Source organism: Chelonoidis abingdonii, chromosome 14, assembly GCF_003597395.2.
Source record: "Chelonoidis abingdonii isolate Lonesome George chromosome 14, CheloAbing_2.0, whole genome shotgun sequence".
Classification (NCBI taxonomy): Eukaryota; Metazoa; Chordata; order Testudines; family Testudinidae; genus Chelonoidis; species Chelonoidis abingdonii.
The window spans coordinates 30,405,689-30,427,472 of record NC_133782.1 but is presented as its reverse complement, the minus strand read 5'-3'; the positions used below and the strand labels follow the sequence as shown (position 1 = coordinate 30,427,472).

The window sequence follows — 21,784 nt, the reverse complement described above, 5'->3', positions numbered from 1 at the left end:
AAATGGGATCCCCTGGAGCCGAGCCCCGGCTGCAATGGGGGTGAGAGGGCTCCCGGAGTATGTGAATTGGTGAGCAGCCGGCTGGGCTCGTTGGTGCTGAGCAGTTAGCCCTGCAGCCGGAGATCCTCGCCTTCCCTCCCACCGGGGCTGGGCCAGGGCACTGTGACGCTGAAGAGTAGCAGGTCCAGGGGGCTCTCCAGGTCCTTGGCCGCCAGCATGTCAGGGGTGAGAGCAGTGAGCACGAACTGATCCACCTCGGCCACCAGCAGCACCGCGAAGCCCAGAGAGGGGATCGTGTTCTTCGTGCCACCCCGCAGCCGCGCCGCCACCTGGAAGTACTCTCACTCTGCGCTGCCCAGCAGCTCCACCCGCATGGGGACAGAGTCACAGCTGGGCCAGGGCTCGGCTGCAGTGTGCTGGTAGCAGATCCCACGTTTGGAGGGGAGCCCAGTGCTGGGGCAGCAGGGGGTGTGAATGGGGGGGCACTGGTGTGCAGGAGGGGGAGCTCTTGTCTGGAGGCAGCCAAAATCCCTTTGCTGGGGGCAGCCAAAAAATTTTTTGCTTGGGGCAGCAAAAAACCCAGAGCCAGCCCTGAGGAGGGTCACAGTTCTTCCCAGATCAGCTGTTGGTCCAGGCCCGTTCGCTCTCACCCCAGAATGCAGGCTCCCTGGGCAGGGCCGGCTCCAGTTTTGTGCCACTCCAAGCAGCAAAAAAAAAACCCCAAAACCCCACATCGCAGCAGTGCGGTCGCACCGCTCCACTCTTTGGTGGCAATTCAGCAGCGGGTCGTTCGCTCCGAGAGGGCCTGAGGGACCCACGGCTGAATTGCCATTGAAGACCCGGACGTGCCGCCCCTATAGCTTCTTTAGCTGGTGCCTGGAGCCGGCCCTGTCCCTGGGACAAGGGGACAGGGAGAAGGAGGGCAACAGGGCACCAGCATTCTTGACTTTTGGCAAAGGCTCTTCTGAGTGTCTGATGTGTGACAAAGATTCCCTTTGCAGCAGTGTCCCTTCCTGACATCCCACCTCTTTCCCCTGTCCCCTGGAACCCCCGCCAGGCTTCCTGAATGACCCTGTGTGACCCCCTCTCTGGCCCTGAGCCTGCAGTTGGGCAGTGCAGGCTCTTTATGGCAGTGCTGGGCCAGCATCGATCTGGCCAGCCCTTGGGCAGCAGGGACAGAGGGATAGGTGTTCTGCAGCCGATTTGTCCATGGCAAAGCAGCTACCGAGCTCTGCGCAGGGAAGCTCATGTGGCCACCCACAACCAGACATGTCTAACCCAGGCTCTAGGCTGGCTGTTTTCCAGGCCTGCTGAAGGCCCAGGAGGCTGGTTAAGCGCATTGCTTTTCATTTTGAGTCTTCAGAAAGTCAGCTGCCCGTGGTTAATTCAGATTTATTGACTAATTCTCCTGGGAGCAGCTAGTTCAAGGCTAGACAGTAAAATAGGCAATCAATGAACCAGGCTGACATGGCCTCAGTGCTGCCTGCTGCAGAGGGCCCCTCTGTGTCTCTCATTAGCCGGGCTCTCCAGGCTGCCTCGCCACATCAAATCACCTACACTGTGCCAACGGTGGGGAGCAATATAAAGCTCCCTGCTGCTGCGGTGGAGGCAACCCCTTCCCAGGCCCACAATCCTGGTGCTGTCTGGGCATTCCCAAGGGGAATGTTGATCTTGTCTCTCACTGTGGCACACTAGGGTTTTCCCCAGCTCAGATGGATTCTTGGTGGGTCAGAAACGGTTCAAGCAGGAACCTGGCTCTATCCCTTTCTCTCTTCCAGCAGCCAGGAATGCAGCCACCAGCCCCAGCCTGGGAGCAAGGTTTGCTGGCACGCCTCCCAGCAGGCGTTTAAGTGAGACTCAGCAAGATCGTGATTGCCTTGCTCTTAATCAAGCGCTGCACCCCACTGGCAGAGGGTGGAACCTGCCCAGTGGAGTATTGGGGGGATGCCAGCTATTTGGTACTGAAAAATGGGCTCAGCTCTCGCAGCACTGCCTGACCTTTCCCCTCCACTGGCACTGGTCCAGTCACCTACCACAAGTCCCTACTTCCCTCCCAAGGACACACGGACACTGTGTGCCTTGATGAAAGCCTCCCAGCCACCCCCATTGCTGGTCGTGCTCTTGGCCTGGTGCTAGAGGCGGCTGCCTCTGCCACGGAGCTGGAGTCCTGATCTGAATGTCCCACCCCCGAAGTCTGGTGGGATGGGAGCTGAGGTATGGCCCATTCCAGAGCTGGGTTGGTCCCAGCTGCAGTATTCAGCTCTGGTGACCAATGCTCTCTCCCCAAAATATGGGGAAGGAGATGGTGGGGTTGGATCCAGTGTTTCGCTTTCAGTTAGTTAAAATTAAAAGAGCCCAAAATGTCTGGAGAGGCCGCCACCAGCAGCAGCATTATTATATTTGCCAGAAAGTGTGCTGGGTGTCAGCCAGCCTCCGAGGGACTGGGGCCGGAGGAAGGAGAACTCACCCCAGGGCTGCATTGCAAAGCTGCCCAGGGACATTACGGTGAGTGGCTGTGCTGTGCTGGTGCAGGGAAGGCTCTGTCCCCTCTGTACAAGCAGCCTCAGCTCTCATTTGCTATTCAAAGCCTGTTTCCCTTTCACTACAAAAGAAGCTTCCCGGAGGGTAATTGGCTCCTGGGTGAAGGGAATTAATGAACCTTCCCAGCAGGTGAATTGCATAGCCATGTCCCTGCGCAATGGCACTTGCTGCATAAGGCTCTGCCCTGTACTCCCCGGATGGTTGCAATGGCTCCTCCCCCACCTCTGAATAAGGGAGGAGCCATGAGAGACAGGCTCTGCTAGAAGAGCTGCCTGGGGGGAAGGCTACCCTGGAGATGGAGGAGCCACTCAGGGCACCAGGGGATGCTTTTATCCAAGAGTCCTTTTCTCCTCTGGTCCCCCTGTGCCATCACCTGCTTCCACACCAATGGGCCACATGCAGAGCCCAGTGCTGATGGGACATCCCAGAGCCAGCCCCAGGCAGCCCAGCAGAACCCTTATTCATGGAGTGGGAGCCTCCCTTTCTCCTCGCTGATTTCCCCTGGCCATGCAGGTGACGACACTTCTTCAACCATATGGATATTCGCGGCTCACTGCTGAGTGTGTGACTGTCCCACGGGAAGAGAGCTGCCCAAGCACACACACTGTATCCGCAGCCCCCAGCAGGCAGGCTCACCCTCTGTCCAGGAGTGGCAACCGGTCAGAGCCAAGCACAGAGCCAAGCCCTGAATCCCAGGGCACAGAGCTTACCATGGAGTTCATGCAGGAGAGGGGGACAGCAGAGAGCACAGGCACCGAGCATCCAGTAGCGCCTGTGCAGGCACAACAGTGTCAAGGATACGGTGCAGAGTGCAGTGGTGTGTGGGACAGCACCAGGCAGCTCACCGGCCCTGGATGAGATAGGAGTGCACAGCAACAGAGTGCAGGCGAGTCCACAGCCAATGGCCAGGCCAGGGCCACACAGAAGGCAAAGGCTGTGCAGCACTGAGAATCTTATCTAATCTAATCTATCTATCTAGTGGTCCCTCGCTCTCAGGTGGGGAGGGAGGCCACACTGCTTCACTACACTATCTATCTATCTATCTCATCCTGTGCTGGTCACTGGGAGTGATTTTGCTCTGGTCTCTCAGCCCTTCCGCAGGTGACACACTTTCACAAGCATTCTTTGTGCCAAAGTCTATCCTCTACCACCCACACGCCGATTTCCTTCCTTCTCAGGTTTCATCTACTAAGACCTGTCTGGGTGATGCGAGAGGTTGTTGTGGTGCCTGAGATGGGCAAGCAGCTGAGCTCTAATGCTCCTTGATGGCCTTTTCTCTGAGTACATTTTGGATTGTATGGGCCAGACCTTGCGCATTGTTGCATGGAGATCAGCGTAACTACTCTTCCCTGCCCAACTGAGCCATTGGTCTTACAGTGTCCAGGGGCTCCTGGGAACAGACCATGGTGATGGGAGAGCCTTGCTTGGAGGCAGAGAAGGATTCTGACGTTCCCTTGTGGGAGGCAGTGGCATCTGCATCCACATCCTGTCTGAAGATCAGGGTGAGGGGCGGCCAGGGGAGAAGGGGTGCAGCAGTCCCAATCATGTAAGAGAGGCTGTTACAAAACCACCTTCTAATGCCATACCCAAGGGAATAGGCCAGCGTTTTGTTAGTGGGCTCAAGGGGCAGCAAACCACTGAATTTCACCTTCACTAGATTGCCTTCAACTGTAGGTTTGTGTTGGTTCTTTTAGGAATCAACTAGGAATACGGAGGCTCCTCCAGTCATGTGACAAGGGCAGGAAGAATACTTCCCCTCTAGCTAAGCTGGGGAGGACAAATCCCCAGGGCCCTTTCTATGGTTACTGGGGGCGCCTGAACTTTCAAGAGTTGACTTATTTCCAGCCAGCACAAATGAACCCCCAGGAAACGTTCCAGTCTCGCCCGTCACATGTGGGGCTAGAAGGATGTAGTGCAGCTCGGGGCACACAGCACAGGCCCGTAGCAGGAGCAGGGGCACCCGCAGCCCAGCAGGTGGCTGGGGGAGGGTAAGCAGTGCAGAACTGCCAGGGCTCATGCTGGACTGAGCTGGCTGCTACTTCACATTTACATTAATGCAAAGCAACGGGGGAGTGAGGTTCTGCAAGGACGAGTGCCTGGGTCTGCCTCCATGCTGCTACTCTGCAGCTGTGATGGGAAAGGGCCCTCTCTATCATCATATAAACCCCGTGGAGACAGACAGCACAGGCTGCACGGCCTTGGAAGGCCAGACTGGCAGCTTCTGTGTGGCCCTACTCGGTCCAAACACCCAATTTAAGCCCAGGAGGAGCTCCAGGAAGCATCTGTGCAACAAGGAGGAATCCCTTGTCAGTGGCAGTGATGGACCTGCCTCTTGGACCTCTGACTCCAGGTTTCTGACCCTTGGCTTTGACTCTGGCTCTGATCCTGGGTGCCATTCCTGGCCTCTGACTGCCACTGCTCTCCCTGCTAGGCCTAACTGCCCAAACCTGTCATGACAGGGGGGTCACAATTATAGGCGCCGACTGCATGGGTACTCTGGGGCTGGAGCACCCACAGGGAAACAATGGTGGGTGCTGAGCACCCACCGGCAGCCCCCCTTTCAGATCCCCTCTTACCCTCCAGTGTTTGCTGCCCGCCGGCAGGCCTCACTGATCAGCACCTCCCCCTCCCTCCCTGCATCTCCTGGCTGCTGCGATTAGCTGTTTCGCAGCGTGCAGGAGGCTTTGGGTGGGGGGTGGGAGGAGCAAGGATGCGGCGAGCTTGGGGGAGAGGGTGGGGCAGGGTGAATGGTGGTGGGGTCTGGAGCAGAGCTGGGGGTCAAGCACCCCCTGGCACATTAGAAAGTCGGTGCCTGTGATCACAATCAACTTTGCACTGCATGTGAGCCATCAGAGCCCAGCACTGGCATTGTGAGTGCTGCAATACCTAATGCATTGTTTATTTTCCATCCCCTCTCCCACTGCTCTTGTGCCTCAGCTGACAGAGCTGGGATGGGCAGTGTACAGCTGCAGGTCCTGGGATTGCTGCGCTCATGGCAGCCAAGATCTCTGCTGACAGTAAAACACTCAGTGTATCTGCTGTCTCAGAAGGGAATTCCCATCTGCAGACAGTGAAATGAACACTGCAAAGGCATGTGCAGCTCCTAGTGCCGTGAGAGTTGCCACTGCCACAGGCCCTATAAGTCCTTAGATTGGAGCATAGATCCCTTCAGTCTCTTTCCAGCTCTCCCAAGGTCTGGAATTAAGAGGGCAACATTAGGCCTGAGCCACTGGGACTGCTCTAAATTGCCCATAAACCCATTTGGGAAACTAGCAGGTGGCTATGTGGCTTATGCAGGCTCACACTCATGGCTTTGAGCCCCACTGCAGCAGACTGTACAAGAGGTCAGGGTCCTGCATGCGAGGAGGGATGGTATAGCAAGGTCCTGTCCCACCTTTGGTGGGAGGTCAGTGTACTGGCACTTGTCAGAGGGCACATGGGAGAATGTCAGCATGGCTTGCTGTTCTGGAGGCTGGGTCTGCCTTACTCTTTGCATTACAGTAACCTAGAGTGGGACCCACTGTGTGAGGCACTGGAGACACACCCTGCCCCTCAGACCTGATGACAAATAGTCCAAGAGGTAACAGGTGGCTCAAGCAGAGGGGGGGTGGGGGAAGGGAGGGGAGGGGAAGTAGCATGGGGCTGCTCTCCATAGTCCAGCTGTGAGCACAATGGGCAGGTACAGGGAGGATTTGGTCATTTACTCTAGTATGGACACTAAGCAGAGCAGGAGCCATTGTCCAAGCTGTCTCCTTGCCTTGCTGTTATCAGCTGGCCCCTCTCGTATCCCAGTGAAGGGAGTGGGAGGAGGAGGGTAGCGGGGCCAGAGATTCTTGGGGAGGGCACTCCCTGGGTAAGAAATTGGGCAGGGAGCAGCCTGGGGAGCGAAGGGCAAGGCTGGTGACTTGATGATAGAGCAGATAGGAACTGAACCATGACAGGCTGCTCAGCAACACCTGGCACAGAGACTTATACAGGCTGGGAGCAAGTGTGCAATGACTGCCTAGGACTGTGCACCTTGGGCCCAGGGGTTTGGGAGAGGTTGACTGTGAAAACCGTTTCTCTCTGGTCTAACATGTGGGGGCATCCCTTGGCCTTAGCTTTGGAGTAGTGCATCATGTGGCCAAGAGGTGGCAGTGGCCTGGAAATGAGCATCAGCGATGAACAGTGCTGCAATTGCCAGCCACGAGCATTTAAAAATAATGAGACTGACTTAGAAATCATGAGATTTCAAAACGGAACAGTGGGGCTGCTGCTGTGTTCTAAGCCTTCAGCGTCACACCCTGGTCGTGTTTCCATGCTTTCCTTCACACCCACAATGGCTGTTTAAAAAACGCAAGCAGAGCTTCTTCCTGAATCCCATCCCTCAGAGACGGGGCCTTGAGGAAAACACCAACTATCGCAAGACACAGGTTCAAATCTGTCAATGTTGCATGTGAGCCCTGTCTAGGGCAGAGCTCACAGTGCTGAATAACTGAGGAAGTTTGAGGGTTGTACTGTGGAGCAAGGGTGGATTAACGAGACAGCCACAAAAGCAGCAGCAGCATTGTAATGCCTGGCTCATATCTAGCACTTTTCATCAGCACAGCTCAAAGCGCATTATAAAGGAAGGCAGCAGTATCATTATTTCCATTCTACAGATGGAGAAACTGAGGCACAGAGTGGGAATATGACTAGCACTAGGTCACCCAGCAGGCTAATGGCAGAGCTGGGAATTGAACTGGCTCGACCCATGCAGCACTCTCCATCTGATACAGTATGGCAGCATCAGGTCCAGTCCAGAGCTCTATTGATTAGGCCACATTGCAATCTATAGCAGCAGCATTGCTACCCAAAGCACTCCTACCCAAAGCACTCAGGACTGGGGAGTATTTCTACAGCTTATATAGCTCTTAACTCCCAAACTCCCTCTGCAAGCCCAGCTTATTCCCCCCATTGCCTGAGAGAGGATATGCTAGGCTGCTGCAGACACTCTCGCTGATAGGGGGATGTGGCTTCCGGCAGAGTTTTTCTGCCTCACTTGCCCCTTTTCGTTGTGGCCACTGGAGCAATGATTGCTTGTTCAAGCTTGTTGGGCAGCCAATTAGTTGTGCTTGGGAACTGATGCTGAACCCTGTGAACGTTAGGAACCACAAGGAAAGGGATAGATAATAAGACAGAAAATATCATAAGGCCACTATATAAATCCATAGCCCCCCTGGAATGCTGCCTGCAGTTCTGGTCACCCCAGCTCAAAAAAGATATATTAGAACTGGAGAAAGTCCAGAGAAAGGCAACAAAAGTGACCAAGGGTATAGGACAGCTTCCATAGGAGGAGAGATTAAAAAGACTGGGACTGTTCAGCTTGGAAAAATGATAACGAAGGGGGGATATGACAGAGATCTATAAAATCATGACCAGTGTGGAGAAAGTAAATAAGCAAGTGTTATTTACCCTTTCACATAACACAAGAACCAAGGATCACCTGATGAAATTAATAGGCAGCACATTTAAAAGGAAGTTCTTTACACAACAAACAGTCAATCTGTGAAACTCATTGCCAGGGGATGTTGCGAAGGCCAAAAGTATAACTGTGTTCAAAAAAGAACAGAGACAAGTTAATGGAGGATAGATCTGTCAATGGTTATTAGCCAGGATAGTCAGGGACCCACCCCAGGCTCCCAGTGTCCCTAAACCTCTGAGTGAGAGAAGCTGGAACTGGACAACCGGGGATGGGTCACTCAATAATTGCCCTGTTCTGTTCATTGCCTCTGAAGCATCTGACACAAGACTCTGTCAAAAGACAGGTTATTGGGCTAGCTAGACCATTGGTCTGACCCCATATGGCCATTCTTATGTTCTTAAATTGTCAGAGCTGCTGGTGTCTGTCTCCACCATTTGGGAGGTGGCACTCCTAGCTTTGTGCCCTGGGCATCTCTCCTTGCCTCCACGTGTCTACAGGAAGTGAAAGCTTGTGACAGGGTGGGTGACCTGTGGAGGCAGCACAGCACTGGGTTCCACCTGGCTGCCAGATGACAAACACCCCAGCACATGTCAATGGAAAGTTGGAGAGCCCGAAGGGGGGGACATGACCTTATCTTACTGGCGCTCCCTCCAGACCCCTCCAGAGGTTTATGGATGAGTAGGATTGAGCCATATGCAGGAACTTTGCTGCACGACACCTGTTGTGATGCTGTTACCCATGGTCACTCTGGCTGGTGCATTGTCCTTCAACACCCCAGCGCTAACACTTCAGGCATCTATGGTGGGTTCTTTAGGCTGTTGCTGTCACGGCCTGCTCCCTACCAGCCTTCTGCATCACACCCTGCAACCAAGCGTGAGCGACTGTTAGACTGGGGATCTGAGCAGGGCAAACTCCACGGTGGGTTAGGAGGAAACACAACACCGAGAGCTTAGTATGAATGTGGTGGTTGGGGGAGGGGCACTGGCTGGTACAGCTGAGGTCTTTGGTACCATTCCCAAGGCAGGCTGGGCCGTGCCTGCCGAACAGAGAGAATCTCAGTGCCTGTAATTCTCACTGTTTATCACTAGCAAATGAGAATGAATTTGTTTGCACTAAGGAAAAAGTCTCTTTAAGTTTTTAAGAAAGGATGATGTTAGCGGGTCTAATTCTTCTCCCTCTGACACCAGTGTGAACTGGGAGTAAGTTTGCTGAAGTCATTGGCGTGCCTAAGCGTAAAGTTAGGGTGAGAGGAGAATCAGGCTGGTTGCATTAATTTCTTGCATGATTTATAACCTTTATCCCTGGAGCTTTCATTTATTCTCCATCAGTTTGTCAGGCTCTGCTGCAAGGACAACAGTTGTCCCCAAGGTATTACCGGTAGTGCTGCCGTTCTCTAAACTCCAGCAGAAAAGTCACAAACACCAGGACTGGGCCCAAGGACACAGGACAGGCCCAGATCCATGCTGTGGTTCTCGACAGCATCTTGGAAAGGAGGCTTCCTCTCTGAACGCTGATCAGGGCCCCATGCAGAGAGGGACACTCACAGGGAGATGCTGTGTGAGTTGACTCACAGAAATTTGATTCTTCTTTGTACATTACGTATTTTCCCTCAGCATTGCTGAGTCAGATGAGGGCCAGAGACACAGGATGCCTGTGTGGTGCAATTAACTGCTGCTTGAGTGAGAAATAACTATCTTCATTAATGAAGGGGGGACCATGGGTCAGGGGCCTGCCTAGGGACATGTGCAGTCATGCAGGGGTATTGAATCACAGCTCCTCTAGTGGACTCTGTAAATCTCAGAACTTGGAAATCCAGCACATAGTGGCAGGACACTTCCTTGCTCTCTCTTCCATCCTCCAACCTCTTCACTGGCTTCGTACCTGCCTCTGAACCCAGCTCCATACTGTCCCGCTGCTTCTCAAAGCACTCTGCAAACTCTGCCCCGCCTCTGACTGTGCCTCTCGGAACCCTACCCATTCATCCCACCTCGCCCAGCCCAGCCTGCCTCTCTGGCCTTGTGGCACTGACTCACTGTAGTTCTCCAACTGCACTTTGTAAGGGAAGGCCTTTGTTGCTGATAACGTCACAACACATCACACACACCATGCCTAGGATGCTGGGCTTAGCTCCCTCCACTCAGCACACGTGGAGAGCTCAACAGCAGCCCTTGTGGGATGCAAGGCAGCCTCCAGCTATGATGCACAGAGAGCCATGCATTATACCAACAACTCCTGTGAGATAAGACTCACTGGTAAACTGAGTAACATCCTCGTGAGTGACCCCTGCCGCAGAGCAGCAGTCTATATCCCTAGTTGACTCTTTTTAAAAGACTAGGATAAATGTTGTACAATGTACACCTTGTGAGGTATTCACCTGAAAACGCATAATTTGTTGATCATTATTGTCCTAATAAATATGCGGCAACATCAAATGTAAAGTTATAAAATTCTACTGTATGACCTTGCTGAGACATCTTCCAAGTTTAGAAAAGCAGGCACAAACCAGTTCCCCAGAGACAAAAGGCAAACTGATGCCTCAGCCAGGTGTCAAGACAATCAAATGGACTATCACCTGGTTAAGTGGCCATTTTTTGGCAGGAAAAAGTGTGTGAGCTAGAAAAATCTACATTTTGGCAAAGAGACAGCTGGAGGTCTCCATTCCCACAGACCTGCTGTCTCCTGAACCTTAACTGGAGATGATTTTCAAAGAAAAAGAGAATTTATAAGAAAGGGGAACAGACACCCCAAAATACTTCTCCCTTTCTCTCTGCCTATGGCATCAACAACACCTGAAGGAGAAGGAAATTAATATTGAACTGGGGGAGGCATTCTTGCAAATAGGAAGCCAGCCAGTAAGCATGTGATGAGAGAAACCTTTGCTTTGAATTCATCTAGCTTGTTAAATAAGATAGTAATGCATTTTACCTTTTATTTTCTTGTAACCAATTCTGACTTTTATGCCTCATTACTTGTAATCACTTAAAATCTACCTTTCTGTAGTTAATAAACTTGTTTTATTGCAATGGTCAAAAAGGTCTAATAGAATGTTATGAACTATTAGGAAAGACATAAAAATAAGACACTCAATATCATAATGAGATTGTAAAATCCATGGTGCATCCACACCTAGAATATAGTATCCATTTCTGGTCACCTCAGCTCAAAAAAGATGCAGTGGAACTGGAAAACATTCAGAGAATGGTAACAAAGATGATCAAGGGTATGGAACAGCTTCTACATGAGCAGAGACTAAAAAGATTAGGGCTGTTCGCTTAGAAAAGAGACAACCATGGGAGGATATGACAGAGGTCTATACAATCATGAATGATGTGGAAAAAGTGAACAGAAAAGTGCCATTTATCCTTAACAATACAAAAACCAGGGGTCACCCAATGAAATTAATAGGCAGCAGAATGAAGAAATACTTTTTCACACAACACACAATTGACCCATGGAACTAATTGCTGTGGGATGTTGTGATAGCCAGAAGTATAACTAGGATCAAAAAAGAACTAGATAAGCTCAAGGAAGACAGGTCCATCGATGGCTATTGGCCAAGACGGTCAGGGATGCAACTTCATGCTCTGGCAAACCCTAAATCTCTGATTGCCAGAAGCCAGGTGCATAGGTGCCGACTCCATGGGTGCTCTGGGGCTGGAGCACCCATGGAGAAAAATTAGTGGGTGCTGAGCATCCACTGGCAGCTCCCTGTGGCCCTGCCCTGCCCCCCTGCTCCAGCTCACCTCCGCCTCCTCCATGAGTACACCGCCGCGTCCTGCTTCTCCCCCCTCCCTTCCAGCACTTGCACCACGAAACAGCTGATTCATGGGGCGAGGAGGGGGAATGCAGCATCCTGGGGAAAGAAGCAGGGCTGGGGCAGGGATTTGGGGAAGGGATCCAATGGGGCAGGCAGGGGGAGGAGTTAGGGTGGGGACTTTGGGGATGGGGTTGGAATGGGGGTTTGGCTGGGGGCAGGGAAAGGGTGGAGTTGGGGCAGGGCCAGGGGTGGGAAAAGGTGCGGGGGGAGTGCAGGCACCCACCGGCATCTGAGAAAGTTGGTGCCTATGGCCAGGAAATATGCAGTGTCATATCCTTGTTGGGCACAGGATAGTAAAGAGACGAGGTGGGAGAGGTAATATCTTCTATTGGACCAGCTTCTGTTGTGGAGAGACACAAGCTTTCCTGTTTACACAGAGCTCTTCTTCGTGTCTGGGAAAGATACTCAGAGAGGCTAAATACAAGCTGGAACAGACAGTTTAGCATAAGTAGTTAGCAGACAATCTAAGGGACCATTCAAGGTGAAGTGGCCCGTTAACACCTGTGCAGGCATAGGACAAAAAGGGGGCGTTAATGGTTTACAAATTGTTGTAATGAGCCATAAATCCAGTGTCTCTGTCCAGTCCATGATTTTTAGTGTCTAGCAGAGTTATGCATTTAAGCTCCCAGGCTCCTCTTTTGAAAAGGTTGTGCAGGTTTCCTTTGAGGATGAGGACTGAGAGGTCAGACACAGAGTGAAGCCCAGAGGGGAAGACAGGGGTGGATCACTCTGTTCTGCATGCTTTCCTGAAGTGCTGGTACTAGTCAGGGCTGCTCAGAGGATTCAGGGGACCTGGGGTCTTTGGCAGCGGTGGGCCGCCAAAGAGCCAGCACTTTGGCAGTGGATACCGGGGCGGAAGGACCCCCACCGCGGGTCTTCGGGGAACTTTGGCAGCGGATACTGGGGTGGAAGAACCCCTGCCGTGGGTCTTCGGGGCACTTTGGCAGCGGGTCCCGGAGCGGAACGACCCCCCACCACTGAATTGCTGCTGAAGACCTGGAGCGGAAGAAGCTCTGCCGGCCCGTGCCCTGCGAGAGTTTTCCTGGCCTCTGGAGTGAGTGAAGGACCCTGCTCCAGGGCCCCTGAAAAACTCTCGTGGGGGCTCCTGCGGGGCCCAGGGCAAATTGCCCCACTTGCCCCCCCGTCTGGGCGGCCCTGGTACTAGCTACTGTCAGAGACAGAATACTGGTCTGACCCTGTATGGCCGTTCTTAACATTAGTTTGTGGGTATCCTGAATGCGAAAAGATAGGTTCAAACTCACAGTAACCAGCAAATCTTGCAAATCAATTCCACTGGCTTCAGTGCACTCTGCAGTCTGTCTGGATTTGGACTGCATGCTCGAGCGTCATCTAACTTCCCATTAAACATTCCTCATTTCTTTCTCAACGCTTCATCTCTAGTAAATAACTCCCCTATACCTCCAGGGCTGTGTGACTGGGTTTTGTTCTACAGATCAATTACAAACCTTACTGGTGCTCCCACTGGGATGCCATTACGTGCTGACAGCACAGCTCTGAGAAAGCATACGTTTTCTGGGTACACAGTACACATTCAAATCCAAAGTTTCCTCCTTATCTGTCTGTAGTTGAGAAACAATTCTATAGTTCAAGCGTTTCCTTGCTTGCGACTGGAAGAAATAAAGCTGTCCTCTGATCACTTGGCTTCATCATAGTTCCAGCAGCTTTCATGTTAGACAGGAATCCCTCTATACCTTTTCTCAGCTGTCTATGATCTTTGGCTCTAGCAGAGGTTTCAGCTGGTTTCATCCCTAGGAAGATGATGCCAGCAATATCCCACCTCTTGGGATTCTGCTGCCATTATTCCTTTTGACCTTCACACTGTTCAAATCTAGAGCAATGCCATGCCTGTGTCTTTGCTTAGGAGTTTCTGGGCTGGAATTCAGGTGCTGTCCAGGAACAACAGGAACTGATCAGAGTGGGGCTGCTACCAGCTTGTGCTTCTCATAAACAGGGAGGTGAAGACAGGCTTTTCCTTACTGGCCATTCAGAACGCATCCCCAGCAGGCCTCCACTATCTCTAACTGATGCTTCTTGCTCAGTGCACTTAGCACACATTGGCTATGTCTGCAATTACAACCAGGTCAGGGGACGCAGCCACAACACCAGTGCCTCCTGATTCATTTGCACTGTGGCAATAAGTTGTACTGTAGACAGGCTCTAACCATTCCTTGTAACCTGTTAAAACCCTGGGCAATTTGGTGTTTGAACTTGCCCACACAGACATGGTTAGGTTCCCCTTAAAGGACAATTTTAACCATGTTTTAATTGGGTCAGGAGACAACCATGTTGCAACCAAGTCCCCTTGCTCAGTGACAACAGTAGTGTAGATGAGGCCATTGATTGCTGAGCATCCTTTGCCTGGAGCTCCTGTGAGTGTCACAGGACTTCCCGAGTACAGCCAAATACCCCTTTGAATTTGGTGGCGGGGGGCCCCTGCTGTGAGTCTTCAGGGCACTTCGGAGGCGGGTTCCGGAGCAGAAGGACCCCCCACCGCTGAATTACCGCTGAAGGAGTGAAGTTTTGGAACAGCCTTCCAAGGGAAGCAGTGGAGGCAAAAGACATATCTGGCTTCAAGATTAAGCTTGATAAATTTATGGAGGGGATGGTATGATGGGATAGCCTAATTTTGGCAATTAATTGATCTTTGACTATTAGCAGTAAATATGCCCAATGGCCTGTGATGGGATGGGATCTGAGTTGCTACAGAGAATTCTTTCCTGGGTGTCTGGCTGGTGAGTCTTGCCCACATACTCCGGGTTTAGCTGACTGCCATATTTGGAGTTGGGAAGAAATTTTCCTCCAGGGCAGATTGGCAAAGGCCCTGGGGACGGTTTCACCTTCCTCTGCAGGGTGGGGCACGGGTCACTTGCTGGAGGATTCTCTGTACCTTGAAGTCTTTAAACCATGATTTAAACTTCAATAGTTCAGACATAGGTTAGGGGTTTATTACAGGAGCGGGTGGGTGAGATTCTGTGGCCTGTGTTGTGCAGGAGGTCAGACTTGACGATCATCATGGTCCCTTCTGACCTTAAAGTCTATGAATCTATGAATCTATAAGAGCAGGGCCTGAGGCTCTGAAACCATACCCCTCCCCCAGGCTTTCCCCTAGTTATCAACGTATTGATATTTTTCCTAAGGACAATTCTCCTACTGAGTCAAAGACCCGCCAGGGCCTAGCCACCAGAAGGCTGTGCATGCATTAGGTGAATGTTAGTTTCATATTAAGGCAAAGGGCTCAAACTGGATTTCCTCAGCCTCCCAGTGAACAGATTTCCATGATGATTAGCAAGATGTTGGAGAGGCTCCAGGAATGGGGAAAGGTCTCAGAGAGTTGTTCATGAAAGTGCTTTGGAGGCTTTAGAGCAGGGGTCTCAAACTCAAATTACCAAAAGGGCCACATGACGACTAGTACATTGGCCCGAGGGCTGCATCACTGAAACCTTTTCATACAACGATACAAAAGTATAGTCAAAAAGAAAAAAAAAGAAAAAAAAAAGAAGAAAAGAAAAGAAAAGAACAACTACAGCTAAGTGAGACCTGTGGGGTCCTGCTGAACATAGCATGGCTCGCCTTCCTCGTCAGCTACTCTGGGGGCACCAAGAGGGATTTGATCTGAAAGGGAAAATGGAGAACCTGGGCAAGACACTTGGCTCTCACCTCCTGAATCTAGGATTTAAAGCCAAACCGATGTTACATGATATGAGTTTGCTGGTCTCAGCTAAGGCTCTGATGGTCAAATTTCTTGTGACACTTGTCTGTTGATTTAAAGGTAGTCTAGGGCTCTGGGGCCAGAGGTACGGCAACATGTGCAGGATGCAGCCCTTGAGACTCCCCCAGCTCTGAGCACCTGGGCTGGGGTTAAAGGCAAAGCGGACACTAGCTTCCACAAGGTGATGTTCTATTGTAACCGTTCCTGTGTGGGAACAGCCTCCTAGTTCATGTACACAAAAGAATGAAAATGTTGAAGGGGAGGCAGCAGCCAGCTGCAGTTTGTAGGTAGGGGGCACGTGCAGCATGTGAGCATATCTTGTAACAGGAGGCAGGAGGTGCTGTCCTGGGAGCATGGGGGATAGAGGCACTTTGATCTGATTCAAGTAAACAAAACCAGCCAACCCCCACCCTGAAGAGAACTTCCCACCCAAAATCACTCATCCTGCAGTGCCGCAAACCTTCCACCTTCAGCAGACAGCAGTCAAAGCAGAATGCCAAACCACCTCACTTAAACAACAAAACATGCCCCCTCCCTGCCCCTATTCCAACCCCTTCCCCAAATCCAGGCCCTGGCCTCCCTCTTCCCCTGAGCATGCCACATTCCCACTCCTCCCCGCCCTCGGATCATGCAAACAGCTGTTTGGTGGCAGGAAGCACTGGGAGGTAGGTGGAGGAACGGGGACACGGTGAGCTCACGGTGGGATGAGGAGGAGGAAGTGGGGCAAGTGGAGGAGGGGAGCTTGGCTGCTGGTGGGTGCAGAGCACTCACTAATTTTTCCCTGTCCCCTGGAGCACCCACCGAGTCGGCACCTATGGCAGGCCACAGGAAATAACTCCGCGGGGCACGTGTTTGAGACCCCAGCTTTATAGGAAGGATCTTTACTCCTTTGTGTCTTCTTTGCTGTCCTACCATGTTTATGATGTTTTGTAAATGTTTGCGATGTGGGCATAACTTGTATAGCAGTAGCTACATCAGAGACAGTGTTTCTCTTAGACAGGGGCCGCTCTAGGGATTTTGCTGCCCCAAGCATAGCAGGCAGGCTGTCTCTGGTGGTTTGCCTGCGGAGGGTCCGCTGGTCCTGCGGATTTGGTGGACCTCCTGCAGGGTGGGACCAGTGGACCTTCCGCAGGCAAGCCGTGGAAGGCAGCCTGCCTGCTGCCCTTGCAACGCCGGCAGAGTGCCCCCCGCGGCTTGCCACCCCAATCACGGGCTTGACACGTGCAGACTTTAGTGGTGATATGGTCAGTATCACAAAATGAATTGCACCATAGCTGACAATAAGCATTTCACGAAGCACTTACATGGGATGGGAAGTTAGAGCACCTATTCAAGATCTGGGGAAGGGTGAGCGCAAGCCCATCCTGCTCTAAAGGCCCTGCCCAGGCCTAAGGGGAGGAGCCACTGAACCCAGTTTCAGCTGAAGTCGGGGGACAACTAATGAACAGGGGACAGGAGTGAGGGTCATAGGGTCAAAAGTAGGGAGCCGGAAGGGGACACCAAGCAGAGAATCCTAGACAGCACCAACTGCTCCTCAAAGGCTTCCAGGGACCAGTGGATGCAGCCCAGAGGAACTCTGCCCGGATATGTGATCTGAGGAAGGAGCAGAAATAGGCCCCACAGTCGCAGAGCACCTTCCTCCTCCTGGTATAGTGGATGGCCACCTTGGCCACGGCCAGGAGGAGGTTGATGAGGAGGTCTTGTTACTTTGTGGGGCAATGAACCAGGTTAGCGTAGATCAGGAGATGCAGGGAAAAGTGCAACCAGAACCGTAGGAGAAGGTTCTGGAAGAGCTGGAAAAGGGGCTGCAGTCTGGTAAATTCCAGGTAGACATGCACCAGGGTCTCCCTCATGCTGCAGAAGCGACACCTGTCAGGGAGCAGGTGAACCCTGCCAGGTACATGCCCCTGCTCTTGGCTCCATGAAGGAGCTGCCAGCTGATATCCCAGGCAGACTGTGGCACCAAGGTGGAATACAGACTGGCCCAGTCCACCGCCAGAGGTTGGGGTGGCTGAGCAGGAAGGATGGGGTGGTGGAGCCACAAGACAGATGGGGCTCTAAGATGCTTTTCCTTGGGGTGTCTGAAAGATTGCAGCCCCTATGGTACGTTGCAGGGAGGCCTAATTTTCTTCCTGGCTTGTCCTTAGGCCACTAGGGGGAGGCTGCGCCCTAGCCGCCCGAGCTACCGTCCTGCCCGCTCAGTGCCCGCACAGCGCGGCGCGGCTCTGACTGTGCCAGGAGGAAATTCCCCTTCGCAGCCCAGCCAGAGAAGGGGTCGCTGTTGCCTTGAGGATCCCACCGCTGCTCTGGCGCCCGTCTCCGCCTTTTGTTCCCAGACCGTGCGCGTCACCGTCTCGGCGGCTGCTGGGCGGAGACACCCAGACAGATCCGCGCTGCTGCCGGCGCAGGAGGGTTCCCCGTGGCGTGGCAGAGGGACGCGCTTAGGGCCACCGGGCTCTGATCACAGCTCAGGACGCAGCCAGCCCCCAGGCGCAGCAGGGACCAGCGCGCGGATCCCGATCTCCAGGTCAGGGCGTCCAGCTAGCGGGGCGCGCCGCAGCTCCCAGAGCGAGCCGCGGAGCTCCCGGGCCGGCGCTGCGATCCCCGGCGCGCCCAGAGGGATGCGCGCCTTCGGCCAGAGGCTCCGGGGCCGGTGAGCAGCGCGCAGCCGGCATGGAAGCGGCCGAGGCGGAGCCGAGCCAGCCAGTCAGCCCGGCCCCAGCGCCGCCGCCCGAGAAGAAGAAGCTGCAGCGGGCGCCGTCCCCGGCCAGACCCAAGGATGTGCCCGGCTGGTCCCTGGCCAAGAGCCGGCGCGGCAGCCACCCTGGCTCGCCGGCCTCGCTCTGCGGGAAGCAGGGCGCGGGGGGTCCCGGGTACCTCGCGGCGGCCGGCCGGGGGGGGGGGCCCCCAAAAAGGACCCGTGGGGCCCCCCCGGGGGGGGGGGGGGGGGGGCCCCCGAGAAGAAAGGGGAAGCAGGCCGCAGCCACCGCCGGGCCGTGGCTTCCGGAGGGGGGGTCCCACCCGAGCCGGGCCCAAGGCAGGAAACAGGCGGTGCCAGGGGGCCAGCCGGGGCGGGACCCGCCGCCGCCCCCCCTGAGCCTGACGGACAGCAGCTCGGAGGGCTCGGACTGCAGCGCCTCGGAGGAGACCAAGCTGCTCTCGCTGGAGCTGGGGCTCAGCGGCAGCGACCCCGAGTCCCCGGGCAGCACCTCGGCTCTGCCTGCCGGCCAGGGCATCTCACCGCTGCCCGACGAGCCCTCTGCCGCCTCCATGGCCAGCAGCCGCCTGCAGCTCAGCACTTCGCTGGCCTTCTCCGACCTCACCGAGGAGCTGCTGGACGCGGGGCAGGAGGGCCTGGCGCGGGAGCTGGAGGAGCTGCGCTCCGAGAACGACTATCTCAAGGTGCGGGGCAGGGCTCGGAGGGGACCTGGAGTAGGGAGTGGCTGGAGCGGGATCGGGGCCGGGCGGGGGTTGTGGATCACTGGCCGGGCAGGAGGACCTGGCACGTCCGTGGCTGTTAAGTGGCGGGGGAAGGAGGGGGTGTCACTCGGGTCTCAGCTGTAATGTGCTCCGAGCTCTTGCTTCTCCCGCCCCCCTAGGCCAGCTGTGCCGGGGCGGGGCGGGGAGCGGCTGCAGAGCCGTTAGGTTGGTGTTTGGGTGATGTCAGGTTCATCGCTTGTAAGCCGCGGCCACGTCTCGGAGGGTGGCCAGGCTGGGCTGTGTCTAGGCCCCCTGCCGAGAAGCGGGTTGGTGCTCTAGGAGGAGGCTGGGCTGAAAGCAGCGGCACAGCTCGGTGGTTGTGGAATCCCGGCTCAGGGGCTGCCTGGAGCTCGGTGCTGTAAGAAAGTCCATAAAGAGGCTGCCGGGAGCAGCAGGGTCTGTACAATCACTGTGGGGTACTGGCCAGGGGGGACAGGCTCCGGGTCTGGTTCACTAGCTCCATACTGTCCCTCTGCCTTACTGCTCACTGTAAGCATTGCCTCTGGCCTTGCCCCATTTACAGAGATGCAGTTTGCCCCCCACTCCCCAGCCTGGTTGAAAAGCTGTGAGTTATTGATTTAGACTCAGTTCATGTAAAGCCAAATAAAGTAGTAAGGTGGTTTTTGAAACACATTGGCAGGAAGTCAGAGCTTCAGGCAGACAGGCCCCTTTCAATCTTCTGATAGAGAACTGCTGCAGATATTCAAAGTTGTCATGGCAATGTAACAACATTTCCTAGACCTTAGAAATAAACAATGGCTTGTTAAAAACTCTGCTCAAAGCTCATTAGACCTGTGACTTGGGAGATTTCTCAGCTCTGGAAAGGGATTGCCATCCTTAAACAGAGGCGGCTCTGCCCCCTTGCCTGTGTGGTGGAGGTGTAATGCTTAACAGCTTATGTAGAAATGGGGTTGGGGATGGTCAGTATGGAATAAGGTCTGGCTCATGCTGCCACTCTGCCATGCCTATCTGTTCGCAGGAGCAGAGCAAAGCAAGTGTGATGCTCTTGCAGTACTTGCATGCACTCATTGCCATTGTGAAACACAATGACTCGTTCACCTAGCACGTGTTGATGCTGTTGGCCTCATTTTGGGGAATGGATTTTCCAAATCATTTACTTTTCCGTTAGTTCTTTCTCATGTGTGCTGTCAGCATGGTGCCCATGTGTGCCTCAGGGCCATTTTCCAGGCCTGTGGCTTTGCTATCTAATTAATTAACATGAAACAGGACAGAGGGCTTAGTGATTGGGAATGGGACAAAGGGGCTTTTACCTGTAGGGAGCTGGTCTGAATCCAGGCTGGGATAATGAGCAAAGTTCTTTGTGATGCACGGGTTGAGTATTGTTGGAGAGTACAGGAAAATCTGTAGCTGTGACTGTACGTTAAAGAAAATGGGGGTAGGTGGGCTGCAGGTACCTTCCAACCCCCAAATGTGCCTAAGTGATGTGGTGTTGGGTGAGATATACATTGTAATCTGGAGAGCCACGTCACATCAGGAGTGGGTTCAGAAAGGCGACTTATGCCTTGGCACCTGCTGTTGCTGAGGGCTCGGGTTGGAAGAGTGGGCAGTTCTCAGATGCAGAGGCCAGAAGATTGCAAGTGTGTTGGGATTTCAGCTGTGTAACACACTTGGGGATGCTTCCTGAGGCCTTTTGTCCATTAGCAAAGCTCTCATTCACAGCTGGAGTCCAAACTCCTACCAGGATTAGTAGGAGCAGCTTTAGGGCTTTGATTTACTGTCAGTTGGAAAATACAGATGAGAACCCTCCAGTTTCCCAGGAATGTATTTGAAAACTATTCTGTCTATCCAGCTTAAATAATTACACATCCCTGTGATCCCTTTCTGGTGACAGTGTGCATACGTAGCACAGTTACATATCTTACTAGATGCTGGCAGAAGGATTCAATCCTACTGGTTATAAAGTGAGAGACAGGGATTCAACTTGAGGCCCATGGCAATGCCAGCGTTACAATTACAGCACCCTATCCCCTTTGCTACCCCTGCTGCTGGGAAGGAAGAGGGGCTGGGTTTCTACTGGGGTGAATTTCTCCCGGCTGAAGACTTCATCTTTTATATTCATACTCTAGAGCTTAGCTATGCTGCTGCTCATACCTTTCCAAAGTGCAGTAGAGTGAGACTGATCTAATTCTGCAAAGGTATTGCTGTCTGCAGACTCAGGAAGTCAGCACCATGTTGTTTTCAGGTGGGTCACATCTGGAAGGTTTGCTTTGCAGCCATGGGGACGAGACACTTTTTTGTTTAAAACGGGAGAGCTGAAATTCTGAAGAAATTGTTAAGTTAAGCACTCAGCAAGCAGAACTTCCATCTTGGGACTGGTGGGTGGATTTTTTCAAGCCCTTGTGTATAGTACGATTCCTGCATTTCTGTAGCTGAATACATAGTAGGCTGTATAATAGTACAGCAATATTTCCTGACATTGGGGAAGAGCTCCCAAGTGGATGAGTGATGCTCTGCTACAGCGCTACACGTGGAGTGTGGCAGAGTGTCAGTAGTTCAGATCACACTAGTTATAAGCAGCTTATTTCAGGTTCCTTTCCTGAACTCTCAACCTGGGGCTGCAGAGTAATACACTGTGCTCCAGCTGGTCAGAAACCATAGACAGACGTGCCCTCCTGTGCACTGCAAAAGAAAGCAAGTTGCTGCGTGAATTCTGCCCAGCTTTTCACATGGGGCATAATGATGTGGTAGCGCGTGACCCTAGGAGCCACTTGATAAAACTGGCTCCAAATTGAAAGAAGCATTCATAGACTGC

The 21,784-nt window shown here is 53.3% G+C and overlaps 2 protein-coding genes across 4 annotated transcripts in view; both read left to right on the top strand.

The window, feature by feature from the left end:
* Positions 1-21,784, top strand: part of SAMHD1 (SAM and HD domain containing deoxynucleoside triphosphate triphosphohydrolase 1) — a 268,902-nt gene that overhangs the window by 186,426 nt on the left and 60,692 nt on the right. The gene's annotated exons all lie outside the window — the stretch shown is intronic.
* MTCL2 (microtubule crosslinking factor 2) overlaps positions 18,600-21,784 on the top strand; it is a 92,817-nt gene continuing 89,632 nt past the window's right edge. The window contains exon 1 of one of the 3 annotated variants that reach the window (XM_032789297.2): positions 18,600-18,933. In XM_032789297.2, the coding sequence (XP_032645188.1) occupies positions 18,802-18,933 (132 nt within the window). In that variant the 5' untranslated portion in view covers positions 18,600-18,801. Of the gene's footprint in view, positions 18,934-19,200; positions 19,278-21,784 lie in introns of those variants that run through there. The other 2 variants (XM_032789296.2, XM_032789295.2) reach the window with 2 other exon arrangements.